This window comes from Gekko japonicus, unplaced genomic scaffold (genome assembly GCF_001447785.1).
Source record: "Gekko japonicus isolate JY-2015 unplaced genomic scaffold, Gekko_japonicus_V1.1 scaffold2580, whole genome shotgun sequence".
Classification (NCBI taxonomy): Eukaryota; Metazoa; Chordata; class Lepidosauria; order Squamata; family Gekkonidae; genus Gekko; species Gekko japonicus.
Window position 1 is genome coordinate 87,603 of NW_015169257.1, and position 22,519 is coordinate 110,121.

The 22,519-nt window shown below is 46.1% G+C and overlaps 1 protein-coding gene across 1 annotated transcript in view; it reads left to right on the forward strand.

Moving 5' to 3' along the window:
• The window catches only part of LOC107114910 (cytochrome P450 2J2-like), a 37,155-nt gene that overhangs the window by 4,232 nt on the left and 10,404 nt on the right, over positions 1–22,519 (forward strand). The window contains exons 2-5 of the mRNA XM_015416516.1: positions 2,802–2,964; positions 4,766–4,915; positions 8,960–9,120; positions 16,965–17,141. Coding sequence (XP_015272002.1) covers positions 2,802–2,964; positions 4,766–4,915; positions 8,960–9,120; positions 16,965–17,141 — 651 coding nt within the window. The remainder of the gene's footprint in view (positions 1–2,801; positions 2,965–4,765; positions 4,916–8,959; positions 9,121–16,964; positions 17,142–22,519) is intronic.

Below are 22,519 nucleotides of genomic sequence, written 5' to 3' on the forward strand. Positions count from 1 at the left end.
ACTGAACAACAACAAAAAGAATGGTATGCTACTTAGAAGTTGCAAGGCTGCCGAGAGCGAAGTTTAATGTGATTCACAGCCCTTATCAGCTAGCTCGCCACATGCGAGCCCAGGAAGGACCCAGTGTTCTCTAATTTTTCCAATGTTCTGAAGACAAGGTAAACAAGTGTAATTACTGACACCACTGAGAGATGCACTGAGTCACATTATGTTTGTATGATGTTAACTGCTTGGTACCAATTAGAGACTCTTTAATGTGTAAACAATATGTGATGTCATTTGGGGTATTAGACCTTCTGCCCTTCCTGGTTATGGCAGAATACAGTTTTGGAATTGCTGAGGTGCTAAGGTACTCAGCCCTGTATCCCCTGTTTTCAGTGCATTAAGCAGATACTCATCTAACTCGTTGGACTCCGACTGTGTGTCTCCAATTTGGCCAAAGGGTCACACAGGGGACAGATTTGTGTATCAAAATCAGGAAACCTCCAGGTGATGGATTTCCCCTCCTGGTAGCTAAGGCTAGCGATGCTGGATCTAGAAGGTGGACGTGGAGAGATTAGTGTACCAAGAGCTGAGTTCATTTTACAACTCAAGGCCTCTACTGACTTGGGAAAGCAGTCTGTGCCTGAAGCACCAGACGGGGGAATCCACAAGAAGAGAGTCCATCGACTTAGATCAGTTTTCAGGAATGGCCAGAAAGAAGAAGAAGAAGAGACTGGATTTATACCCCACCCTTCACTAGCCAAGGGAGTCTCAGAGTGGCTTACAAACTCCTTTCCTTTCCCCTTCCCACAACAGAAACCCTGTGAGGTAGGTGAGGCTGAGAGAGCTCTTGACAGAAACTGCTCTTTTTCAAGGACAGCTCTGACCAGAACTACAGCTTGCCCAAGGTCATCCAGCCAGGTGCAAGTGGAGGAGTGGGGAATCAAACCCGGTTCTCCCAGATTAGCGTCCGCGCACTTAACCACTACACCAAACTGGTATTCACTCTTTTGGGTGGGAAATAAGACCAGTGTAAGTCTTCTATTTTAGAAGCAAGGCACTCCCTTCTCATTAGAGCCTGTTTTAATGTATTACCTGTTTCAGTTCAGCTCAGTCAGCAATTAAGATTTTTAACGATTAATATTTGTCTGTGCCTGTCTGTTTTGTGTCTGTTCTGTGTATATTGGCCGAATATTCTCGATAGCGCTCTGTTTTCTGAGGTGAAAAGTATAAGCAAAACCTTATCTTTTCTGCGTGGCCCCCCTCCCACTCAGATTCAGTCAGCAGAGAGAAAAAAGACGGAAGTGGTCATGCTCTCACTGAAAGAGACTAATGAACTCTAATGAACACACATGTGGACAAGGGGGATCTAATAGATATTGTTTACCTTGACTTCCAGAAAGCTTTTGATAAAGTTCCTCATCAAAGGCTCCTAATTAAGCTCAACAATCATGGGATAAAAGGACATGTCCTTTTATTGATCAAAAACTGGCTAATTAATAGAAAACAGAGTGAGTATAAATGGGCAATTTTCTCAGTGGAGGGTGGTAAGCAGTGGGGTACCACAGGGATCAGTACTCGGTCCACTGCTTTTTAACTTGTTCATTAATTATTTGGAGTTGGGAGTAAGCAGTGAAGTGGCTAAATTTGCGGATGATGCGAAGTTGTTCAGGGTGGTGAAAACCAGTGAGGATTGTGAGGCACTCCAAATGAATCTGTCAAGGATGGGCAAGTGGGCGTCAACATGGCAAAGGGGGTTCAATGTGGCCAAGTGCAAGGTGATGCACATTGGAGCCAAAAATCCTAAATGTAAATACACATTGATGGGGTCTGAACTGGCAGAGACTGATCACGAGAGAGATCTTGGAGTTGTAGTAGATAACTCACTGAAAATGTTGAGACAGTGTGTGAATGCAATAAAGAAGGCCGATGCTATGCTGGGGATTATTAGGAAGGGTATTGAAAACAGATCAGCCAATATCATAATGCCCCTATATAAATCAATGATGAGACCTCATTTGGAATACTGTGTGCAGTTCTGGTCACCACACCTTAAAAAGGATATTATAGCTTTGGAAAAAGTGCAGAAAAGGGCAACTCGAATGATAAAAGGGTTGGAATACTTTCCCTATGAGGAAAGGTTAAAGCGCTTAGGGCTCTTTAGCTAGGAGAAACGACGACTGAGGGGGTGACATGATTGAGGTTTATAAGATTATGCATGGGAAAGAGCAGGTAGAGAAAGAGGTACTTTTCGCCCTTTCTCACAATACAAGAACTCATGGGCACTCAATGAAATTGCTGAGCGGTCGGGCTAGAACGTATAAAAGGACGTCCTTCTTCACCCAAAGAGTGATTAACACTTGGAATTCACTGCCACAGGAAGTGGTGGGTGCTACAAGCATGGATGGCTTCAAAAGGGAATTAGATAAGCATATGGAGCAGAGGTCCATCAGTGGCTATTAGCCACAAGGTATAGCTAGGGGCTCTGGGGCAAGTGATGCTCTGTCTTCTTGGTGCTTGGGGGGGGGTCAACAGTGGGAGGTCTTCTAATGTCCTGGCCCCACTGGTGGACCTCCTGATGGCACTGGTATTTCTGGCCACTGTGTGACACAGAGTGTTGGACTGGATGGGCCTTTGGCCTGATCCAACATTGCCATCTCTTATGTTCTTATGCCTCACAGGGTGTCTGTTATGGGAAGGGGAAGAGAAAGGAGTCTGTAAACTGCTCTGAGACTCCGAGTGAAGGGCGGGGTATAAATGCAATCTCTTCTTCTTCTCTTCTTGAGGTTAACACTTCTCTCTTTTGGTCCCAATGACAGCTGGCAAAGGAATATGGAAACGTTTACACTGTATGGTCAGGGAGTTTGCCTGTGGTGGTGATGTCTGGATTCGAAGCAGTGAAAGAAGCGGCAATCAACCATTCGGCAGATTTTGATGAGCGGCCAGTGACTCCTTTCTTTGAAGCCATAGGGAAAAAAAGCGGTAAGTTCTTGAGAAGAGGTAAAGGTTTTCATGGTTTTCTCCCCAAAGAAATCCTAGGGGAGTGTCACACAAAACAAAAAACAACCCCCAATCTAGGAACACAAAAGTAAAGGTTGGCAAGCTTCAGAAATCCTTTTGGTGACCGATGGAAAGAGCACCACCTCTGCGTAAAGGCCATGTCATTTTTACAGTTTTACTTGGGCCCCAGTCACAAGGGCCGGATATCGCGGGGTGGAGGTGTGGCTAATTGCCCCGGCGCAGTTTGATCCGCGATTACACGATCAGACACGCCGGCAGCACACCACAGGTCCTTCTCTCAGGGCCGGCGGGTAAACGAGGGACCGGAGGGGAATGCTGTGCGCCAGGGCGATCACACCACGGGAGTCTGGAGGCAGCCCATGGCAAACGTTTACTAGTACCTTGGAGGTACTAGTTTTTAAACTCGCATTGTCAGCGGTAAGCCACGGGTGCGCTCCACTTCCCAGATGCTGGGGGGTGATCGCGCCCGGATAATCCACCCACCATCCGTGACTCTCCCGCGGCAACTTTGCCGTGTGACCGGGGCCTTGGTTTCAATTTCTTTTACTTGATGTCTTATATGATCATGTTGTACACCACCCTGAGCCCAGTTCCACCGGGAAGGGCAGTTGATAAGTTCAATAAATAAATAAATAAATAAATAAATAAATAACCAGTCGCATCATAATCATTCACATTTGCTTTCGGGTAAAGCTGAAAGAAATGTCAACTGAGAAAGAAGGTGTGGGTTTTGAAGAAGCATCAATGCACATACATGTGGGTCCTCAAGGCACAACTGACTTATGGCTGCCCCATCAAAGGGTTTTCAAGGCGAGTTAGAAGCAGAGGTAGTTTGCCATTCTCTTCTTCTACAGAGACAGATCAAGATGGGTAGCCCTGTTAGCCTGTCTGTAGTAGTAGAAGAAAGCAAGAGTCCAGGAGCACCTTAGACACTAACAAAATTTGTGGCAGGGGATGAGTTTTTGTGACTCACTGCTCCTACCCCGCCACAGATTTTGTTAAGATGCTGAACTGCAGGCTGTGGAAGGTCAGTAGTTCAGCAGTTTGAGACCCGAGTGTGCCGCATGACGGAATGAGCTCCCGTCTCTAGTTCCAGCTCCTGCCAACCTAGCAGTTCGAAAGCAAGAAATTGCAAGTAGATAAATAGGTACCACTTCAGTGGGAAGGTAACAGCATTCCGTGCGCCTTGGTGTTTACTCATGCCGGCCACGTGACCACGGAAATGTCTTCGGACAGCGCTGGCTCTTCGGCTTTCAATTGGAAATGAGCACCGCAACCCTAGAGTCGGACTCGACTGGCTTTCGAAACCTTTACCTTTACCTAAGGTGCTACTGCACTCTTGCTCTTTTCCTCTATGGAGTTTTTCTCAGAATACCGATTCCGTTTAGCTTCTAAGCCATTTAAACTCTCCAGTTCTGCTCCCCCCCCCCACTTTGAAGGGGGTATTTCCACTTACTCCCAGGGTGCATTTCACTCCCTCCTTTATGGTGGCTCCTAGGAGGTGCTTCACGCCCTCCTTTCTGGTGGTTGGGGAAAGCTGCGACCACCAGAAAGGAAGTGAAATGTCCCATGGGAGGCACTTCCCTGACTTCCCTGCACCCCTAGTGGCCACAGCCAGAACTGCATTAAAAATTAAAAGACATTCGAATTCAGGGGCCCTCCTTGGGACCCCAGATTTTGTCCCCCCCAGTCTCCCTGTTGGCAGCCCTGCCCGAAACATTTAATGTGAATTGTTGCTATAATGTTTCATTGATATCTTCAGGTATTATATTTTCAAATGGTCACATCTGGAAACAACAGAGGAAGTTTGGCTTGGTGACCATGCGGAAGCTGGGACTGGGGAAGAAAGGCATAGAGCAGCAAATACACGAGGAGGCCTATCACCTGGTTCAGGCCTTTGCAGATGCAAAACGTATGTATTACGAGGAGATGGCACCAAAATGTGTTGCTGTCTGCAGAACTCTGTCTGTGGGTTCCCTTTTCTTCTTTAACTCATGAATTCCTCTTGCAAAAGCACTCACTTCCTCATCCTTTAAAGAGCCTATCCTGCTGGACTGTTTGATCATACAGGAAACTTCAACCGGCAAATCCTCTGTAGCCAGAATTAAAATATTACGAGAATCCTATCATTTCTCACCTGATTGTGGAAGTCTTGTTAATATAGAAAGATTCTAAATCAGTATCATCACTTAATTTGCTTCTCCTGAAAGGCGATTAGTCCAGAGTCCCAGAAGCAACTTCCTCCCCCCTTGAATCTCCTTGAAAAGAAGCTGATGGGGAAATGTCAGAATTCGCTATTCATCTTGACTGGCTTTTATCAATCACACTGATAAAAGGTGGGAAATAAGGGAACAGAATTGTGGGGATTTGGCTACACTGGTGCTCACGAGGCCGGGCAAGTCACGCAGCTCCTTTTCACCTAATGCTTGTGCGTCTGCATGGCCCAGAGAGAATCTTCACATTCAGAGAAAGAGCTCTAAAGAAGAAGAGAAGAGATTGGATTCATACCCCGCCCTTCACTATCCAAGGGAGTCTCAGAGCGGTTTACAATCTCCTTTCCCTTCCCCTCCCCACAACAGACACCCTGCTCATGAGCACCTGGTAGTTTTCTGAAAAGTAAGGTGCTTACTTGGGAAAAGGTGGGACTTCTAGGATGGAATAATGGCAATAGCCATCCCCATTCAGAGTAGTCTCCACAGAATATTTAAGAGCTATAATATTTCTGGGATTTACTAGGGATTATGAAGTGGCCAAGTGCATACTCCTCTGACAGTCCAAGCCACACCCAGCCTACATGGGGCTCTTAACCACCAATCTCCACTCAGCAGTGAAGCAGCCAATCAGGAGTGTGGGGGGAATGGTTGGTGGAAGCAGATTGTTAAACTGCCAGACAGGACCAGGTAAAAAGACAGAGAAATAGGACAGAGAGACAGAGTAATACACAGGACAGGACTCTATGCATCCTTCCTTCCTCTCAGGGAATCTTCCTTCCTTCTGGCAGACAACTTCTCTCACTCTCTCTCTTCTCATCTTGACTCCACGCTCCCTGCATCTCCCTCCATCCTAGTTAGTTAGAGTAGATTAGAATCCTATGTCTCCTCTATCCCGTCTAGAAGAGAATTCCTTACAATAAAGAGCTCATATTAGTTTGCTAAGGGTTTTTCCGCATTCTCATTTTCCTTGCTTGTAAGTTCCTGTTTCGCTGGGGTTTCCACTGCCCCGTTCCACATACGTTTTGCTCCTTCTCATGGTTGATTTAATATTACATCATTTTTTGTCTAGCATATCTCCCTGCAGATTTAAACCACAGGTTTTTATGCCGGAAATAAACTGATGTACTATCAAATAGACCACTGGAGGGAGCAAAATACTTGCAGAACAGGAACCCCCTACCCTGGGGAAGAAAACCAGGAATTTGTGCACTCTGCTATTCTAATACTCTATGGGTGCGGTCAGACAGTGGGCTGGGAGCGGTGTAAGCCACTCCAGTTCCAACTAGATGAATTTGATCCGGGGGAAGCGCGATCACACTCACCTCTTACATCGCTCCCCGGCGCCCACACTTCAGGTGCTCAGCAAAGCATGTCGGCGTTGGGGTTTTTTTTACACAGTTTGTGCATGCGCATAGGCAGTCTTCCTTATAATGAAGATCTTTGCGCAGGCACAGAAAAACCCAACCTGAAAAGCATGCCCTGAAGCAAAGATGTCCCTTTAAATTTTTACTCTGAAACTGGCCTCCATGAGGTCCCGGACTCGTCTAAAGCCTTACACTAGGCACCTTTTAAAAATTATTATTAATGACGGGGTGAAGCTTCGCCCAAGCGCACATCACCTACTAAAAAAAAAAGGTGGATGAAAAGCGGAAGCCTCGGGCTTCTGAACGGAAGTGGCTCTATACCGGCAGAGAGTGATCAGATAGGGAAAAAGCGGCTAGAACCAGAGCACTCAGGAAAATACCATTTGGGTACCTAGTGGCAAACTACACCAGTTTAAGGGGTGTTTGTGACGGTTGGCAAAGGTTGGGGATGGAAGGCAGATGTTGTGCATGTGATCGCGCGTAAGTACTCCGATTCTAACCGGCATCTATACCGGCTTAAATACCCCATCTGAATGCACCCAATGAGATCTATATTAAAATTCCCCATGCCGAGGAAAGCATTAAAAAGCCTTTCATATGGAAAGGGGAAAATCATAAACCCATTCTAAATTATTAGTGAGATGCTTTGGCTGAAAGTAATAGGAAGGGTATTGAAAACAGATCAGCCAATATAATAATGCCCCTACATAAATCAATGATGAGACCTCATTTGGAATACTGTGTGCAGTTCTGGTCACCACACCTTAAAAAGGATATTATAGCTTTGGAAAAAGTGCAGAAAAGGGCAACTCGAATGATAAAAGGGTTGGAACACTTTCCCTATGAGGAAAGGTTAAAGCACTTGGGGCTCTTTAGCTTGGAGAAACGACGACTGAGGGGTGACGTGATTGAGGTTTATAAGATTATGCATGGGAAAGAGCAGGGAAAGAGGTACTTTTCTCCCTTTCTCACAATACAAGAACTTGTGGGCACTCCATGAAACTGCAGAGCGGTCGGTTTAGAACGGATAAAAGGAAGTACTTCTTCACCCAAAGGGTGCGTTCAGACGGGGCGTTTCAGACGGCATAAACTGTACCGGTTGGAACCGGTGCAGTTTATGCCGGCTGAAACGCGATCACACTCACCTCCATTCTGCGGAGCCCATCGCTGTATGCCCGCTCACATGCTGCGGGCATCGGAGTTTTTTTTTTTACTTAGTTTGTGCATGCGCATAGGCAGCCATCCACAGAATGGCGATGTTTGCGCATGCTCAAAACACCCAGTATTACATTTAAACTTTAAAGGTAAGGACTTACCTTTTTTTTTTTTTAACAAACTCTCAGGGCGAAGCTTCGCTTAAGCGCACATTGCCTAGTTAAAAAAAAATGGCGGCCGAAAATCGGAAGCCTCATGCTTCCGAACGGAAGTGGCTAGATACCGGTGGAGAGCGATCAGACGGCGGGGTTAAGCGAATGCAACCGTTGCACTCAGGATACCACCACTTGGGAACCTAGTGGCAGAGTGCAATGGTTTAAAAGGCTTTACAACGGTTAGGGAGGGAAGACAGATGTTCGCCGTCTGAACGCCGGTAAGTACAACGATTGCAACCGGCACAGATTCCGTTGTAAATCTCCCGTCTGAATGCACCCAAAGAGTGATTAACACATGGAATTCACTGCCACAGGAAGTGGTGGCGGCTACAAGCATGGACGGCTTCAAAAGGGAAGTAGATAAGCATATGGAGCAGAGGTCCATCAGTGGGTATTAGCCACAAGGTATAGATAGGGGCTCTGGGGCAAGTGATGCTCTGTCTTCTTGGTGCTTGGGGGTGGGGGTCAACGGTGGGAGGGCTTCTAGTGTCCTGGCCCCACTGGTGGACCTCCTGATGGCACTGGTATTTCTGGCCACTATGTGACACAGAGTGTTGGACTGGATGGGCCTTTGGCCTGATCCAACATTGGCGTCTCTTATGTTCTAAAGCCAGGTTTGAAGGCACCAGTTGCTGGTGTGTTAAATTAAATACAGCCTTCTCGGCTTGTGTTGTACAGTTCTGAGCCTAGTATTGGACAACCACTAAAGGTTTTATCCTCTCTCAGTAAATCAAAATAAAATAACTTCTTCAGGAATAAGTTGTGTGTCCACCAATGTTTAACCCACTAAGAACAATATATAGATTCAAGGAACTCTCAGGTGTGCGAACCATTTTGTAAAAAGAATGAACTGCTCTCTTAAAGGATGACCACTTCTCAACCAACACAGTGCCTCAATAAAGCAAAAAGGGGAAGAGAAATTATCCTGGAACTTCAAACTTGTGCTGTTAGTATTAACCCGAAAGGCAGAATTAATATTAATATGAGCACCACTTATTTTATTTTTCAGGACAGCCGCTTGACCCTGCAATACCCATCACTAATTCTGTCACTAACGTGATCTGTGCTCTGACCTTTGGTCAGCGGTACTCTCTCAGAGATGAAGAATTCCTCAAGTTGAGAGATGCCTTAAAGACTTTTGTAGATGGTACAGCAACCATATACCATCTTGTAAGTTGCCTTTTTTTCTCCTACTGCATCAGACTTGTCTCATCTCCCAAAGCCCTCCCAAACATTCACCTATCCAATATACTCCTTGGCATTAAGAAGAAGAGAAGAAGAGATGGGATTTATACTTCAAACTTGTCCTTTTATGGATCGAAAACTGGCTAGTTCATAGAAAACAGAGAGTGAGTGTAGGTGGGCAATTTTCTCAGTGGAGGGTGGTAAGCAGTGGGGTACCGCAGGGATCAGTACTTGGTCCACTGCTTTTTAACTTGTTCATTAATGATTTGGAGATGGGAGTAAGCAGTGAATGGCTAAATTTGCGGATGATACAAAGTTGTTCAGGGTGGTGAAAACCAGTGAGGATTGTGAGGCACTCCAAGGGGATCTGTCAAGGATGGGCGAGTGGGCGTCAACATGGCAAATGGGGTTCAATGTGGCCAAGTGCAAGGTGATGCACATTGGAGCCAAAGATCCTAAATATAAATACACATTGATGGGGTCTGAACTGGCAGAGACTGATCAAGAGAGAGATCTTGTAGTAGGTAACTCACTGAAAATGTCGAGACAGTGTGTGACTGCAATAAAGAAGGCCAATGCTATGCTGGGGATTATTAGGAAGGGTATTGAAAACAGATCAGCCAATATCATAATGCCCCTATATAAATCAATGGTGAGACCTCATTTGGAATACTGTGTGCAGTTCTGGTCACCACACCTTAAAAAGGATATTATAGCTTTGGAAAAAGTGCAGAAAAGGGCAACTCGAATTATAAAAGGGTTGGAACACTTTCCCTATGAGGAAAGGTTAAAGCGCTTAGGGCTCTTTAGCTTGGAGAAAAGATGACTGAGGGGTGACATGATCGAGGTTTATAAGATTATGCATGGGAAAGAGCAGGTAAAGAAAGAGGTACTTTTCTCCCTTTAAGCATATGGAGCAGAGGTCTATCAGTGGCTATTAGCCACAAGGTATAGATAGGGGCTCTGGGGCAAGTGATGCTCTGTCTTCTTGGTGCTTGGGGGGGGGTCAACAGTGGGAGGGCTTCTAATGTCCTGGCCCCACTGCTGGACCTCCTGATGGCACTGGTATTTCTGGCCACTGTGTGACACAGAGTGTTGGACTGGATGGGCCTTTGGCCTGATCCAACATTGGCGTCTCTTATGTTCTTATGTTCTTATACCCCGCCCTTCACTTCCCAAGGGAGTCTCAAAGCAGCTTACAAACTCCTCTCCCTTCCCCTCCCCACAACAGACACCCTGTGAGGTAGGTGGGGCTGAGAGAGCTCTTGACGGAAACTGCTCTTTTTCAAGAACAGCTCTTATCAGAACTATGGCTTGCCCAAGGTCATCCAGCCAGGTGCAAGTGGAGGAGTGGGGAATCAAACCTGGTTCTCCCAGATTAGAGTCCGCGCACTTAACCACTACACCAAACTGGCTCTAACATTTAACTAAATCTCTATTTCTTTATCTGAACACAACATGAATTTATACCCCTTTCTGAAAATAGCCAGTCCTTGGAGGCACGTAGAGAAGAGTATTGGTGTGTGTGTGTGTGTGTGTGTGTGTGTGTGTACGATATTTGCTGAGTAGATACCAGAATTACTCACCTGATATTGCCAACTCTAGGTTGGGAAATACCTGGTGATTTTGGGGGTGGAGCCTGGAGAGGGAGGGGTTTTGGGAGGGGAGGGGCCTCAGCATGCTCCAATGCCATAGAATCCACCCTCCAAAGCAGTCATTTTCTCTAGGAGAACTGATCTCGGTCATCAGGAGATCAGGAGTAAAATTGGGAGATCTTCAAGTCCCTCCTGGAGGTGGCAAGCCTAGGATTTATCAGTGCTTCCTCCAATCCAGTTCTCTTGAGATACAAGAAGTTTTGAAACACATTATTTCTTTATAATTTTATTTGTTTACAGAACTTATATCCTGGCTTTCTGCCCAGTCAGGGCCACCAAGGAGGCTAACATTTAAATATGTATCATAAACAGAATTAAACCTTAAAACTAAAAGACCTGTGGAAAACCACAGAAGCAGCAATGAAAACTTAGGGCAGGCAGGAGTGGTCACTGAGGAAATGTAAGGCGAAACATAAAATTCTTTACCCACCGATGGAAGGTTGTAATAGAAGTGGACAGATGAATATGCTTAAGGGGGAAGGGGGACATAATTATGGTGCCACAACCGAGAAGGCCCTCTCTTGGACTGCCAGCCATCTTATCACATAAGATGTGAGCACCAAAAGCAGAACCTCAGGAGGTGACAATACTGGCCAGGTAGTAGGGTTGCCAACCTCCAGGTGAGGCCTTGGAGTTCTCCTGGAATTCAAACTGATTTTAAGTGTACAGAAATCTCAAGCTTTCTGAAGCGGGACATAATAGTGTCGCATCTCGGCTGACTTCCCTCCCTTCCCCAAACTCTGCCCTTCACAGGCACTGCCTTGAATTTTCCAGAAATTTCCCAAGCCAGCGTTGCTAACCCTATGTGGTCGGTTTGTATGGGAGTCTGTGGTCCTTAAGGCATACTGGTCCCAAACCTCCTAGGAGTTTAAAGTCTGGACAGTCTTCAAGGGCAGCCCCACTTAGAGTGCATTGTACTAATCTAATCTAGACACAGCACATGCACTGCATCGGCCAGATCTTTTCTGCCAATGGAAGTCTGCAGTTGGCTAACCTGTTGACAAAAATAACTAAGAGTCAATAAAGATAAGTTGCAAAAACTTTTACTGTAGTAATTTCTGTAGAAAATTTTCTTCTGTTATCGTTCACACGCTAACGAATACTGCACAATGAACAATTCATCTCACAATATTTGCTTTATCTGAGTGTGTAGCAATCCCAATTCTTATAAATTACTACTTATCAACTCTTGAAGGAAACATTCCATGTTGACTCTCTAATAACAGAGCCCAAGGTCTTCACAATGTATCAACTGGATTCTCAAAGCCAAACATCCAGCTAATACATTGTGAAGACCTTGGGGTTCTGTTCTTAGAGAGATAACATGGAATGTTTCCTTCAAGAGTTGATAAGTAGTAATTTATAAGAATTGGGATTGCTACACACTCAGATAAAGCAAATATTGCGAAACGAATTGTTCATTGTGCAGTATTCGTTAGCGTGTGAGCGATAACGGAAGAAAATTTTCTACAGAAATTACTACAGTAAATGTTTTTGCAACTTATCTTTATTGACGCTTCGTTATTTTTGTCCTGGATGTTGTTTTTGGAATGCCACTTCCTCCCGTGATCTCTCAACCATCCAGGCACAGCCGCCAGAGCCTCATTGTCAGAACCCACAGCCAACAACGTAGTACACGCTTTCAGGAAAGGTAATACTTTTATTGAAGCGCTATAGATACATTAACATAGTCACTGTTAAGAATGGCAGTCGCCCCTTGGACATAATAAGATATAGGGTATTCGTATGCCTCCCCCACTGTGCTGGCCAATTAGGCACACACACACACCCCGCGCGGGATAAAGCTTGCTAACTGTTGCTAGCCGAAGCTGGGAACTCGTATTCTCCCACGGCTCCCTGGAAAAGGCAGACACCACAACTCCCACCTGCATGTCTTTACAGATAAGCGTTTCAGCGTGAAGCACAGAAAGGAATGCAAGAGCAATTACACTGACGCTGCCTGACCATCCCAACCCCCATGGCAGCATAGCTGACACTCATCCGGAGTGTCAGGGGCAGAGAACGGATTGTTGTTGTTGTTCAGTCGCACAGTCGAGTCCGACTCTTCGCGACCCCATGGACGAGCTCTCTCCAGGCCTTCCGGTCTTCTGCCGTCCTCTGAAGTTGGCTCAACTTCATGTTCGTTGCATCGATGACACTGTCTAACCATCTCATCCTTTGCCGTCCCCGTCTTCTTTGACCTTCAATCTTTCCAAGCATCAGGGTCTTCTCCAGTGAGTGCTCCCTTCTCATTTGGTGGCCAAAGTATTTGAGCTTCAGTTTCATTATCTGGCCTTCCAGGGAACAGTCAGGGTTGATTTCTTTGAGGATTGACTGATTTGTTCTTCTTGCAGTCCAAGGGACTCTCAAGAGTCTCCTCCAGCACCATAGTTCAAAAGAATCTATTCTTCGGCGCTCGGCCTTCCTTATAGTCCAGCTCTCGCAGCCATACATGACTACTGGGAATACCATTGCTTTGACCATGCGGACTTTTGTTGGCAGGGTGATGTCTCTACTTTTTATCATGCTGTTTAGGTTCGCCATCGCTTTCCTCCCAAGGAGCAGGCGTCTTTTAATTTCATGGCTGCAGTCACAGTCTGCGGTGATTTGATGACTAGGGAGCCATGTACCTGATGTTATCTGCAGGTCGTCTTGAAGAAACAGGCTCTGAAGAACTGCTCTTCCAAAAGCAGCATCAGTTTTAGCACAGTGCATCACCACCAGGAACTTCTCAAAGGCTGAAGTCAGTGAACCAATAGCAGACCTGCAGAGATATGTCACCAAGTATCTGGAGAAAGTGGCAGAATCAGGAGCCATAATGACCCTTTCACAGTACTAGCTTGCTTGATACGTTCGCATCAAACTTTAAAGCCAGGCATCTTTCCCGGCATTTGAAAGACATGTTTGCACTCACTGGAGAAAACCCTGATGCTGGGAAAGATTGAAGGTCAAAGAAGACGGGGACGGCAAAGGATGAGATGGTTAGACAGTGTCAGTATACTGATCTTTTCCAATCCTGTGGCCACTGTTGCGTTTTCCAAATTTGCTGGCAAATGGAGTGCAGAACTTTAACAGCATCATCTTCTAAGACTTTGAATAGCTCAGCTGGAATACCATCACCTCCACTAGCTTTGTTGTTAGTAATGCTTTCTAAGGCCCATTTAACTTCACATTCCAGGATGTCTGGCTCAAGGTCAGTGATTATACCGTCGTGTTTGTCAAGGACATTGAGGTCTTTCTTGTATAGTTCTTCTGTGTATTCTTGCCATCTTTTCCTAATCTCTTCTGCTTCTGTTAGGTCCCTACCGTTTTTGTCCTTTATCATGGCCAGCTTTGCATGGAACGCTCCCTTGATTTCTCCAATTTTCTTGAAGAGATCTCTAGTCCTTCCCATTCTATTGTTTTCTTCTATTACTTTGCACTGTTCATTCAGGAAGGCCTCCTTATCTCTCCTTGCTGTTCTCTGGAAATCTGCGTTCAGTTGGGTAAATCTTTCCTTTTCGCCTTTGCCTTTCGCTTTCCTTCTTTCCTCTGCTATTTGTAAAGCCTCATCAGAAAGCCATTTTGCTTTCTTGCATTTCTTTTTCTTTGGTATGGTGGTGATTGCTGCCTCCTGTACGATGTCACGAACCTCTGTCCATAGTTCTTCAGGCACTCTATCTATCAAATCCAGACCCTTGAATCTATTCTTCACCTCTACTGTATATTCATCAGGGATGCGATCTAGGTCAAACCTGAATGGCCTCGTGGTTTTCCCAATTTTCTTCAGTTTAAGTCTGAATTTTGCAATGAGTAGCTCATGATCTGAACCACAGTCAGCTCCAGGTCTTGTTTTTACTGACTGGATAGAGCTTCTCCATCTTTGACTGCAAATTATATAGTCAATCTGATTTCGGTGTTGCCCATCTGGTGATGTCCATGTGTAGAGTCGCCTCTTAGGTTGTTGGAAAAGGGTGTTCGCTATGACCAGTGTGTTCTCTTGACAAAACTCTGTTAACCTTTGCCCTGCTTCATTTTGCTTTCCAAGGCCAAACTTGTCTGTTATTCCAGTTACCTTTTGACTTCCTACTTTAGCATTCCAGTCCCCTATGATGATGAGGACATCATTTTTTGGTGTTAGTTCTAGGAGGTGTTGTAGGTCTTCATAGAACCGGTCCACTTCAGCCTCTTCTGCATCAGTGGTTGGGGCATAGACTTGGATTACTGTGATGTTGAATGGTTTGCCTTGGAATCGGACAGAAATCATTCTGTCATTTTTGAGATTGTATCCCAGTACTGCCTTTTGCACTCTCTTGTTGACTATAAAGGCCACACCATTTTTTCTACGAGATTCCTGGCCACAGTAGTAGATATAATGGTCTTCTGAGTTAAATTCGCCCATTCCTGTCCACTTTAGTTCACTGATTCCTAGGATATCGATGTTCAGTCTTGCCATCTCATTTTTGACCACGTCAAGCTTACCTTGATTCATAGATCTTACATTCCAGGTTCCTATGCAGTATTGTTCTTTGCAGCATCGGACTTTCCTTTCACCATCAGACACATCCACAACTGAGCGTCCTTTCGGCTTTGGCCCAGCCGCTTCACTCTTTCTGGGGTTACTTGTACTTGTCCTCTGCTCTTCCTCAGTAGCATATTGGACACCTTCCGACCTGAGGGGCTCATCTTCCGGCGTCATATCTTTTAGCCTTTTGATACTGTCCATGGGGTTTTCTTGGCAAACATACTGGAGTGGGTTGCCATTTCCTTCTCCAGGTGGATCACGCTTGGTCTGAGTTCTCTGCTGTGGCCTGTCCGTCTTGGGTGGCCCTTCACGGCATAGCCCACAGCTTCATTGAACTGCGCAAGCCCCCTCGCCACGACAAGGCAGTGATCCATGAGGGGGAGAGAACGGATGGCCATCCATTAACAGAGCTGGGTGTCATCCCACATACTTGATCTGATTAACCACCCATACGTGCATTTATTTATCTGGATTCCGTTTATTAGCCATTCAGAACGGCCATAGTTGCACCCAGACAATGGGAAAGGCAAAAATAAAGCTAAGCGTAATTTCTTTGTTTGTTTATTTAAATATTTATGCCTTGCCCTTCCTTGTGGCTCGAGGTGGCTTATAAATCACAATATATAAAACATCCAAGATGAAACCCCAACTAACCCCCCTAAAAATGCCTGCAGTGTATCTTATTTGGATTTTGGTCCCATCTCACTCCAAATGTCTGGACGACCTCTCCCAGGAGGTTCGTGAAGATACTGAAAACACAGGGAATAAAACAGGGCTTTGTAGAACACCACAACACATGTGTCGAGGAGCAGAGATATGCCAACTTCCAGCTGCTATGCATGACCTACTAGGTATATCCAGGGCAGGGGTATTTTCCCCATGGCCTGCCATTGGCCAGAACAGCCATCAGTACCAGCAAGCCATGGCTGGAATAACAGGTGGCTACTGAAAGGGCTGGTGAGATCTCCTCCCCCAAGAACCTCTCCTGCCGCTGCTGATAATGACCACCTAAAAGTACGGCAGCTTTCATTAGCCAGAGAAGGAGACTCACCAGAGGCTGAAACTGGTTGAAGGAGAGTGATGGCGGGTAGTGGGATATGTTCTTGGTGTAGTGGTTAAGTTTGGTGTAGTGGTTAAGTGCGCGAACTCTAATCTGGGAGAACTGGGTTTGATTCCCTCACTCCTCCACTTGCACCTGGCTGGATGACCTTGGGCAAGCCATAGTTCTGATAAGAGCTGTTCTTGAAAAAGAGCAGTTTCTGTCAGAGCTCTCTCAGCCCCACCTACCTCACAGGGTTTCTGTTGTGGGGAGGGGAGGGGAAAGGAGTTTGTAAGCCACTCTGAGACTCCTTTGGGTAGTGAAGGGCGGGGTATAAATCCAATTTCTTCTCTTCTTCTTCTCTTCTTCTTTTTTAATGATGGGAAGAGAGAAGCTGTTTGGAGGAGGTGATATGCTGAGCAGACAAATAATAGGATAAGACACACTCGTGTGTATGTTTAAGCATTCCATTCCCCACAATTTATCCTCCAAAGCATCCCAAAGATGCTTTTCAGGAAAACAAAAAATTGAGACTTTGTGAAGCGGGAACCAAAGGACTTTGATTTATGGGTTCTATTGCAGAACTTCCTTGTGGTAGTTACAGGGCTGTTCCTTTTTTTCTTGCCTGTAGCTGTATGACCTATTCCCATGGATCATGAAACATCTCCCAGGACCTCACAAGAGGTCCATTGCTGCCCGCGATTTTGTAGCTGACTTTGCAATGAAGGAGATACAAAGGCATAGAGTGCATGAGGCGGTGCACGAGCCACGTGATTTCATCGATTACTATCTACTTCAGATGGGGAAAGTAAGTATTGGGGTATTTACTCTCTCCCAGCCTAACCAACCTCACAGAAACGCTCTGAGGAAAAATGAGTGGGAACCATGTACACTGTCCTGGGTTACTAAATATGTAATACTATCTATTTTTTTAATGTGGTTTAAGATGTTGTTGGGACTCATACTCCTGAAGTATACTGAATGTATAGAGCTGAGTGTGAAGGACTATTTGTTGGAAATATGAGTGCTGCAAGGTCTAAATTCAGTCATTATAGGGTGAATGTGTTTATCTTGTGTGCTATTGTTTAGACTGGCCTGGAAGGGAACCTGGCAGAAAGCCAATGGAGAGAAAGCCCAGGAAACTGGATCCTATTTACTAACAATCATTAATGTATTCAGGTGATTTCCTTCTAGGGATCAAGAAGAAAGAAGAATCTCCATTACCAACTGTGCGGTCAGCCTTTTTGTTGCTGTACTTGTAACAGTAAGAATGTAGTCTTAAATTTTTTGGGGAGGCACCATTCCCACTTCTGTAGTGATCTCTTGCTTCACATGGAGGAGCTGCAAATTGGAGGTAACTCCTCTGCCCTCCACTAGTTCATGAAGTCCTTTCCCTCCCACCCACAGGCTTCTCATCTGCCTGTGTGCTAGGGTTGTGACCCTCCAAGTGGCTCCTGGAGATTGCCTGCTATTACAATTGATCTCCAGCCAACCAAGATCAGCTCCCCTAGAGAATATGGCTGCTTTGGAGGATAGACTCTATGGCATTAAATCCTGCTCCGGTCCTTCCCAAACACTGACTTCCCCAAGCTCCACCCTCCAAATCTCCACATATGTCCCAACTAGGGATCTGCATTCGGTTCAGACGAATTGAAAAACAAAATGAATAAAGCTTATTTGGCATTATTCGGGCCCGCCGAAAGCCGAATTAGATTCTCTAATCTGATTCTGCTGGCTGAACAGCAATTCCTCGAATGGATGCCGTATATTTGGCATCCATTCGGGAAACCCCTTTGCTGGGTGAGGAAGGGAACGTGTTAATATGTTTAGATCAATATTAAGTTAAACGATGTTATCTTTAGATTGTAATGATGAAAAACTGATATTGTTGATGATATGAAGTAATTTGGAGCAGGGGTGGAAGCATTGTGGGAAGCCATTGGAGGGAGGGGAGGAACTGGGAATGGGGTAGACAATTGATAGAATGAAATGTTTTATATGTTGTATTCCTGAGAAAATAAAAAATTTGTTTACCAAAAAAAAAAAAAGGAAGGGAACGTGTTTTAACTTAAAACACTTTCCCTTGCTTCTGGGGTTGGTGCCACCTCAGCGGAGTGATTCCCTGGCCAAGGGAAGGTATTTAAACTTTAAATACCTTCCCTTGCTGGGGAGTTGTGCCGTGAAGGCAGCATGAGCCACAGAAGGCGGTGGGCTGGAGAAAGCATGGGGAGGTATTTAAAATACCTCTCTGTTCTTTCCAGGCCTTCTCTGGCTCGTGGCGGGTGGACCAGGGAAGGGGGGGCTCACTCCAGTCCTTCCCTGGCCCACTTGCTTCGGCGGGCAGGCCGGGAAGGCACAGGGAGAACATAAGAACATAAGAGATGCCAATGTTGGATCAGGCCAAAGGCCCATCCAGTCCAACACTCTGTGTCACACAGTGGCCAGAAATACCAGTGCCATCAGGAGGTTCACCAGTGGGGCCAGGAGGTTCTAGGGTCTTCCCTGGCTTGCCTGCCTTGGTGGCCGGGTCAGGGAAGGCTGAGGGGCTGGCTCCAGGCCTTCCCCGGCTCACCCGTTTTGGCTGGCGGGCCGAGGAAGGCACGTTGAGGCAGTTAAATGCCTCTTCACTCCTTCTAGGGCCTTCCCCATGTTGGCGTGCAGGCCAGGGAAGGCTGGAGGGGCTGGCTCCAGGCCTTCCCCGGTTTGCCCACTTTGGCAGGTGGACCGGTAAGGCTGGGGGGGCTGGCTCTGGGCCTTCCCCAGATTGCCTGCTTCAGCAGGCGGGCTGGGAAGGCTGGGGGGCTAGCTCCAGGCCTTCCATGGCTCGCCCACTCCAGTGGATGGGTCAGTGAAGGCATGGGGAGGCATTTGGATGCCTCCCCGCTCCTCCTAGGGCCTTCCCTGGCTTGCCTGCCTTGGTGGGTGGGCTGTCTCTAAGCTTTCCCCCAGTCGCCCGCTTCGGCGGGTGGGCTAACTCGGGGGGCAGCTGGCTCCCATCATTGAATGGAAGGCAAATTGCCTTCCCTTCAATGAAGGGAGTGTGGCGCCTCTGTGGCGTGACTCCAGGGTGGATTGAAGCTTTAAACCTCCCTGGAGTCACGCCGCAAAGGTGGCACGCTCCTTTCATTGAGGGGAAGGCAATTTGTCTTTACTTCAGCTATCAGACTCCCCCTTCAAGGGGGGATTATTATGCCCTATGGGGACAGTCCCTTAGGGTATAATTGAGCTGAATAAATTCGGCTAGTCCAATAATTCCCAAACCCCAATATCATATTATTACTGGGATTCGGGAATATCAGCAAATACCGAATTTTTTCAGGTTCGGTAGATCCTAACCTGAAAAATTCATATATAGATATAGATATAGATATAGATATAGATATAGATAGATAGATAGATAGATAGATAGATAGATAGATAGATAGATAGGTGCACACCCCTAGTTCCAAGCCAGAGCTGGCAACCCTTCTGTGTGCTCTCCCACTGCCTGGGCTCATAGCACCCCCCACTGTCTGCTGACCTTTCCCTGGCCCCAACGGCACTGTCCTGTACTCTTCAGTCAGTCCCAGTCAGGTATCCTCAAGTGGTATCGGATCCTTGGGGGCCTGGGGCTAGTCAGAGCTGGAGCTGGTAACACAAGGCTTATGCTTGGTGGACTGTTTGGGAGGTAAGCGGGCCCAGCTGCACTGCCGGCAGGTGCTGGTGTTCCTGAGGCTGTGTCATGCATTGGCCAGGATTCTGCGAGGAGGTACTATTCTCAGCACTCTGCTCTAGACCTACAAGAAGGTTGTGCGCAGCCAGTCTCGCACTTCACCACCTTTGTGCCACCTCGGCCCAGGTCCTGAGGGGCTACAGGTCTGGGTTCCAGACGAGCCTGGTAGAAGCCTAGCAGCTAACTCAGGGGCTGGTGGCAAGATTTTCCTTTCAGGTTCTGCCACAGGAAGTGGCGGCGGCTACAAGCATGGACAGCTTCAAGAGGGAATTGGATAAGCATATGGAGCAGAGGTCCATCCATGGCTATTAGTCACAAGGTATAGATAGGAACTCTCAGGCTGGGGCACGTGATGCTCTGTATTCTTGGTGCTGGGGTGGGTGGGTCAACAGTGGGAGGGCTTCTGGTGTCCTAGCCCCACTGCTGGACCTCCTGATGGCACTTGGTGTTTTTGGCCACTGTGTGACACAGAGTGTTGGACTAGATGGGCTATTGGCCTGATCCAGCATTGGCTTCTCTTATGTTCTTATATTCTAGTGGGATGGCCTCTGGCATTGCAGTTTGCTGGTAGGCAAGAGGGGGCGATAAGTACTCGCTCTGTGTAAAGGTCATAGGGCACTTTCACACACGCTAGATAACGCTCTTTCAGTCCACGTCCAATGCACTTTGCAGCTGGATTTCACTGTGTGAAATGACAAAATCCACTTGCAAACAGTCGCCGAAGTGGATTGAAATGGCATAATGTAGCATGTGTGAAAGCGCCTATATGTTTCAAATGGCTGAATAAAGACGCTTCCATGGCAAAGTGGGAAATCCAGCCTGGTTCTCCAGATTAGAGTCTTGTTGTTCAGTTGCACAGTCGAGTCCGACTCTTCGTGACCCCATGAACCAGATCACGCCAGGCCTTCCTGTCTTCCACCGTCCTCTGAAGTTTGCTCAATTTCATGTTCGTTGCATCTATGACACTGTCTAACCATCTCATCCTTTGCTGTCCCCATCTTCTTTGACCTTCAATCTTTCCCAGCATCAGGGTCTTCTCCAGTGAGTGCTCCCTTCTTATTTGGTGGTTGTTTCTTTTAGATCAGTGAATATTCATTCTATTTTCTTTTGATATATGTTTATATTTTCATCAACCCTTTCTGGTTTTGGAGATTGGTTTGTGTCTTGTTTACATGTTGTGCAGTTTTTAATCCCTAATATATATGTGTGCAAGGTACATCATTTTACATACTGTATCGGATACATAATGCTGATACACAACTAGTACCTCTCACCCCCCGCCCGGACACCTCCCCTTTAGTTAATCGATAGATTGAATATTGACATCATACCCAATCACTGACCTTAGGGGTCGGGCTACCTGGTAATCCGTTTGAGCCCACCCCCTCCCCTCGCAGCCGAGACCTTAAAACATCTTGCACAGAGCCAAGAGAGAGCTCCCCCTTCTTCATACCAACGACCTCTTCCTGTCTGCTAAAACCTCTCTTGTCCCACTTGCTATACCAAATCCCCGATAACCGCTTTGCCTTAGTCTGCAGCTAAGGTCAATCCACGTGTTCCTGGCTCGTCTGGATTCACGTGTTTCTACCCCATTTTCTATCCCTTCCGCCCTCCCATCCTGCTGGAAGTTTCGGAGCTGAGCCGCGACATAGGTAAATATTTCCCACCAACGATATTCCTGCTAATGCGACTGTGCTGTGATCTACCTTGTTTTCTTAGTCCTTGTATGCCTGAGTGGTTTTATTATTATTCTTGTGTGTCTGAACAACATATTCAGTAAAGAGAGATTTGTTTAAACTTCTGTCTCGTCTCTTCATTGAAGCGTAACGGCTTAGCCCATCCTGCGTATACACTTGATCTGAATCCCGATTATTAAACTGTTCCAATTGTCTCTCCTAAAGAGCAATTCGGCTAACAAAAGTATTTGAGCTTCAGTTTCATTATCTGGACCTTGTAGTGAATAGTCACTGATGGACCTCTGCGCCAGATGTTTATCCAATCCCCTCTTGAAGCTGTCTATGTTTGTAGCTGCCACCACTTCCTGCGGTAGTGAATTCCACGTATTAATAATAACTCTGTAGGTGAAGAAGTAGTGATAGTGCACTTAAATGGGATGGTATAAAATTGAAATAATACTAGAGTTATTGTTGTTGAATTACACAGTTTCTATTCCTAAAAAATACTGAGTGGTTGGATTGTACGTCATTACTTCTTGCAGGCTGACGTTGGCTAAAATGTGGAAAATGAAGAAAATACCCACAAGGAGATGTTTTGTGGATAAAATCAAATATTATTCTCTACTTCTATAAGATATTAGAGGCGGTAGAAATGGATAAGTTGACAATGATATTACACAATAGAGATGATGCGTTGTTTACCGGTAGATGGGAAAAGTTCTATAAATGGATAGATAACAATAATGACAAACTATGTTAATATCCGTATATGACTCCAAAAATTTTGTTGTATTAAAT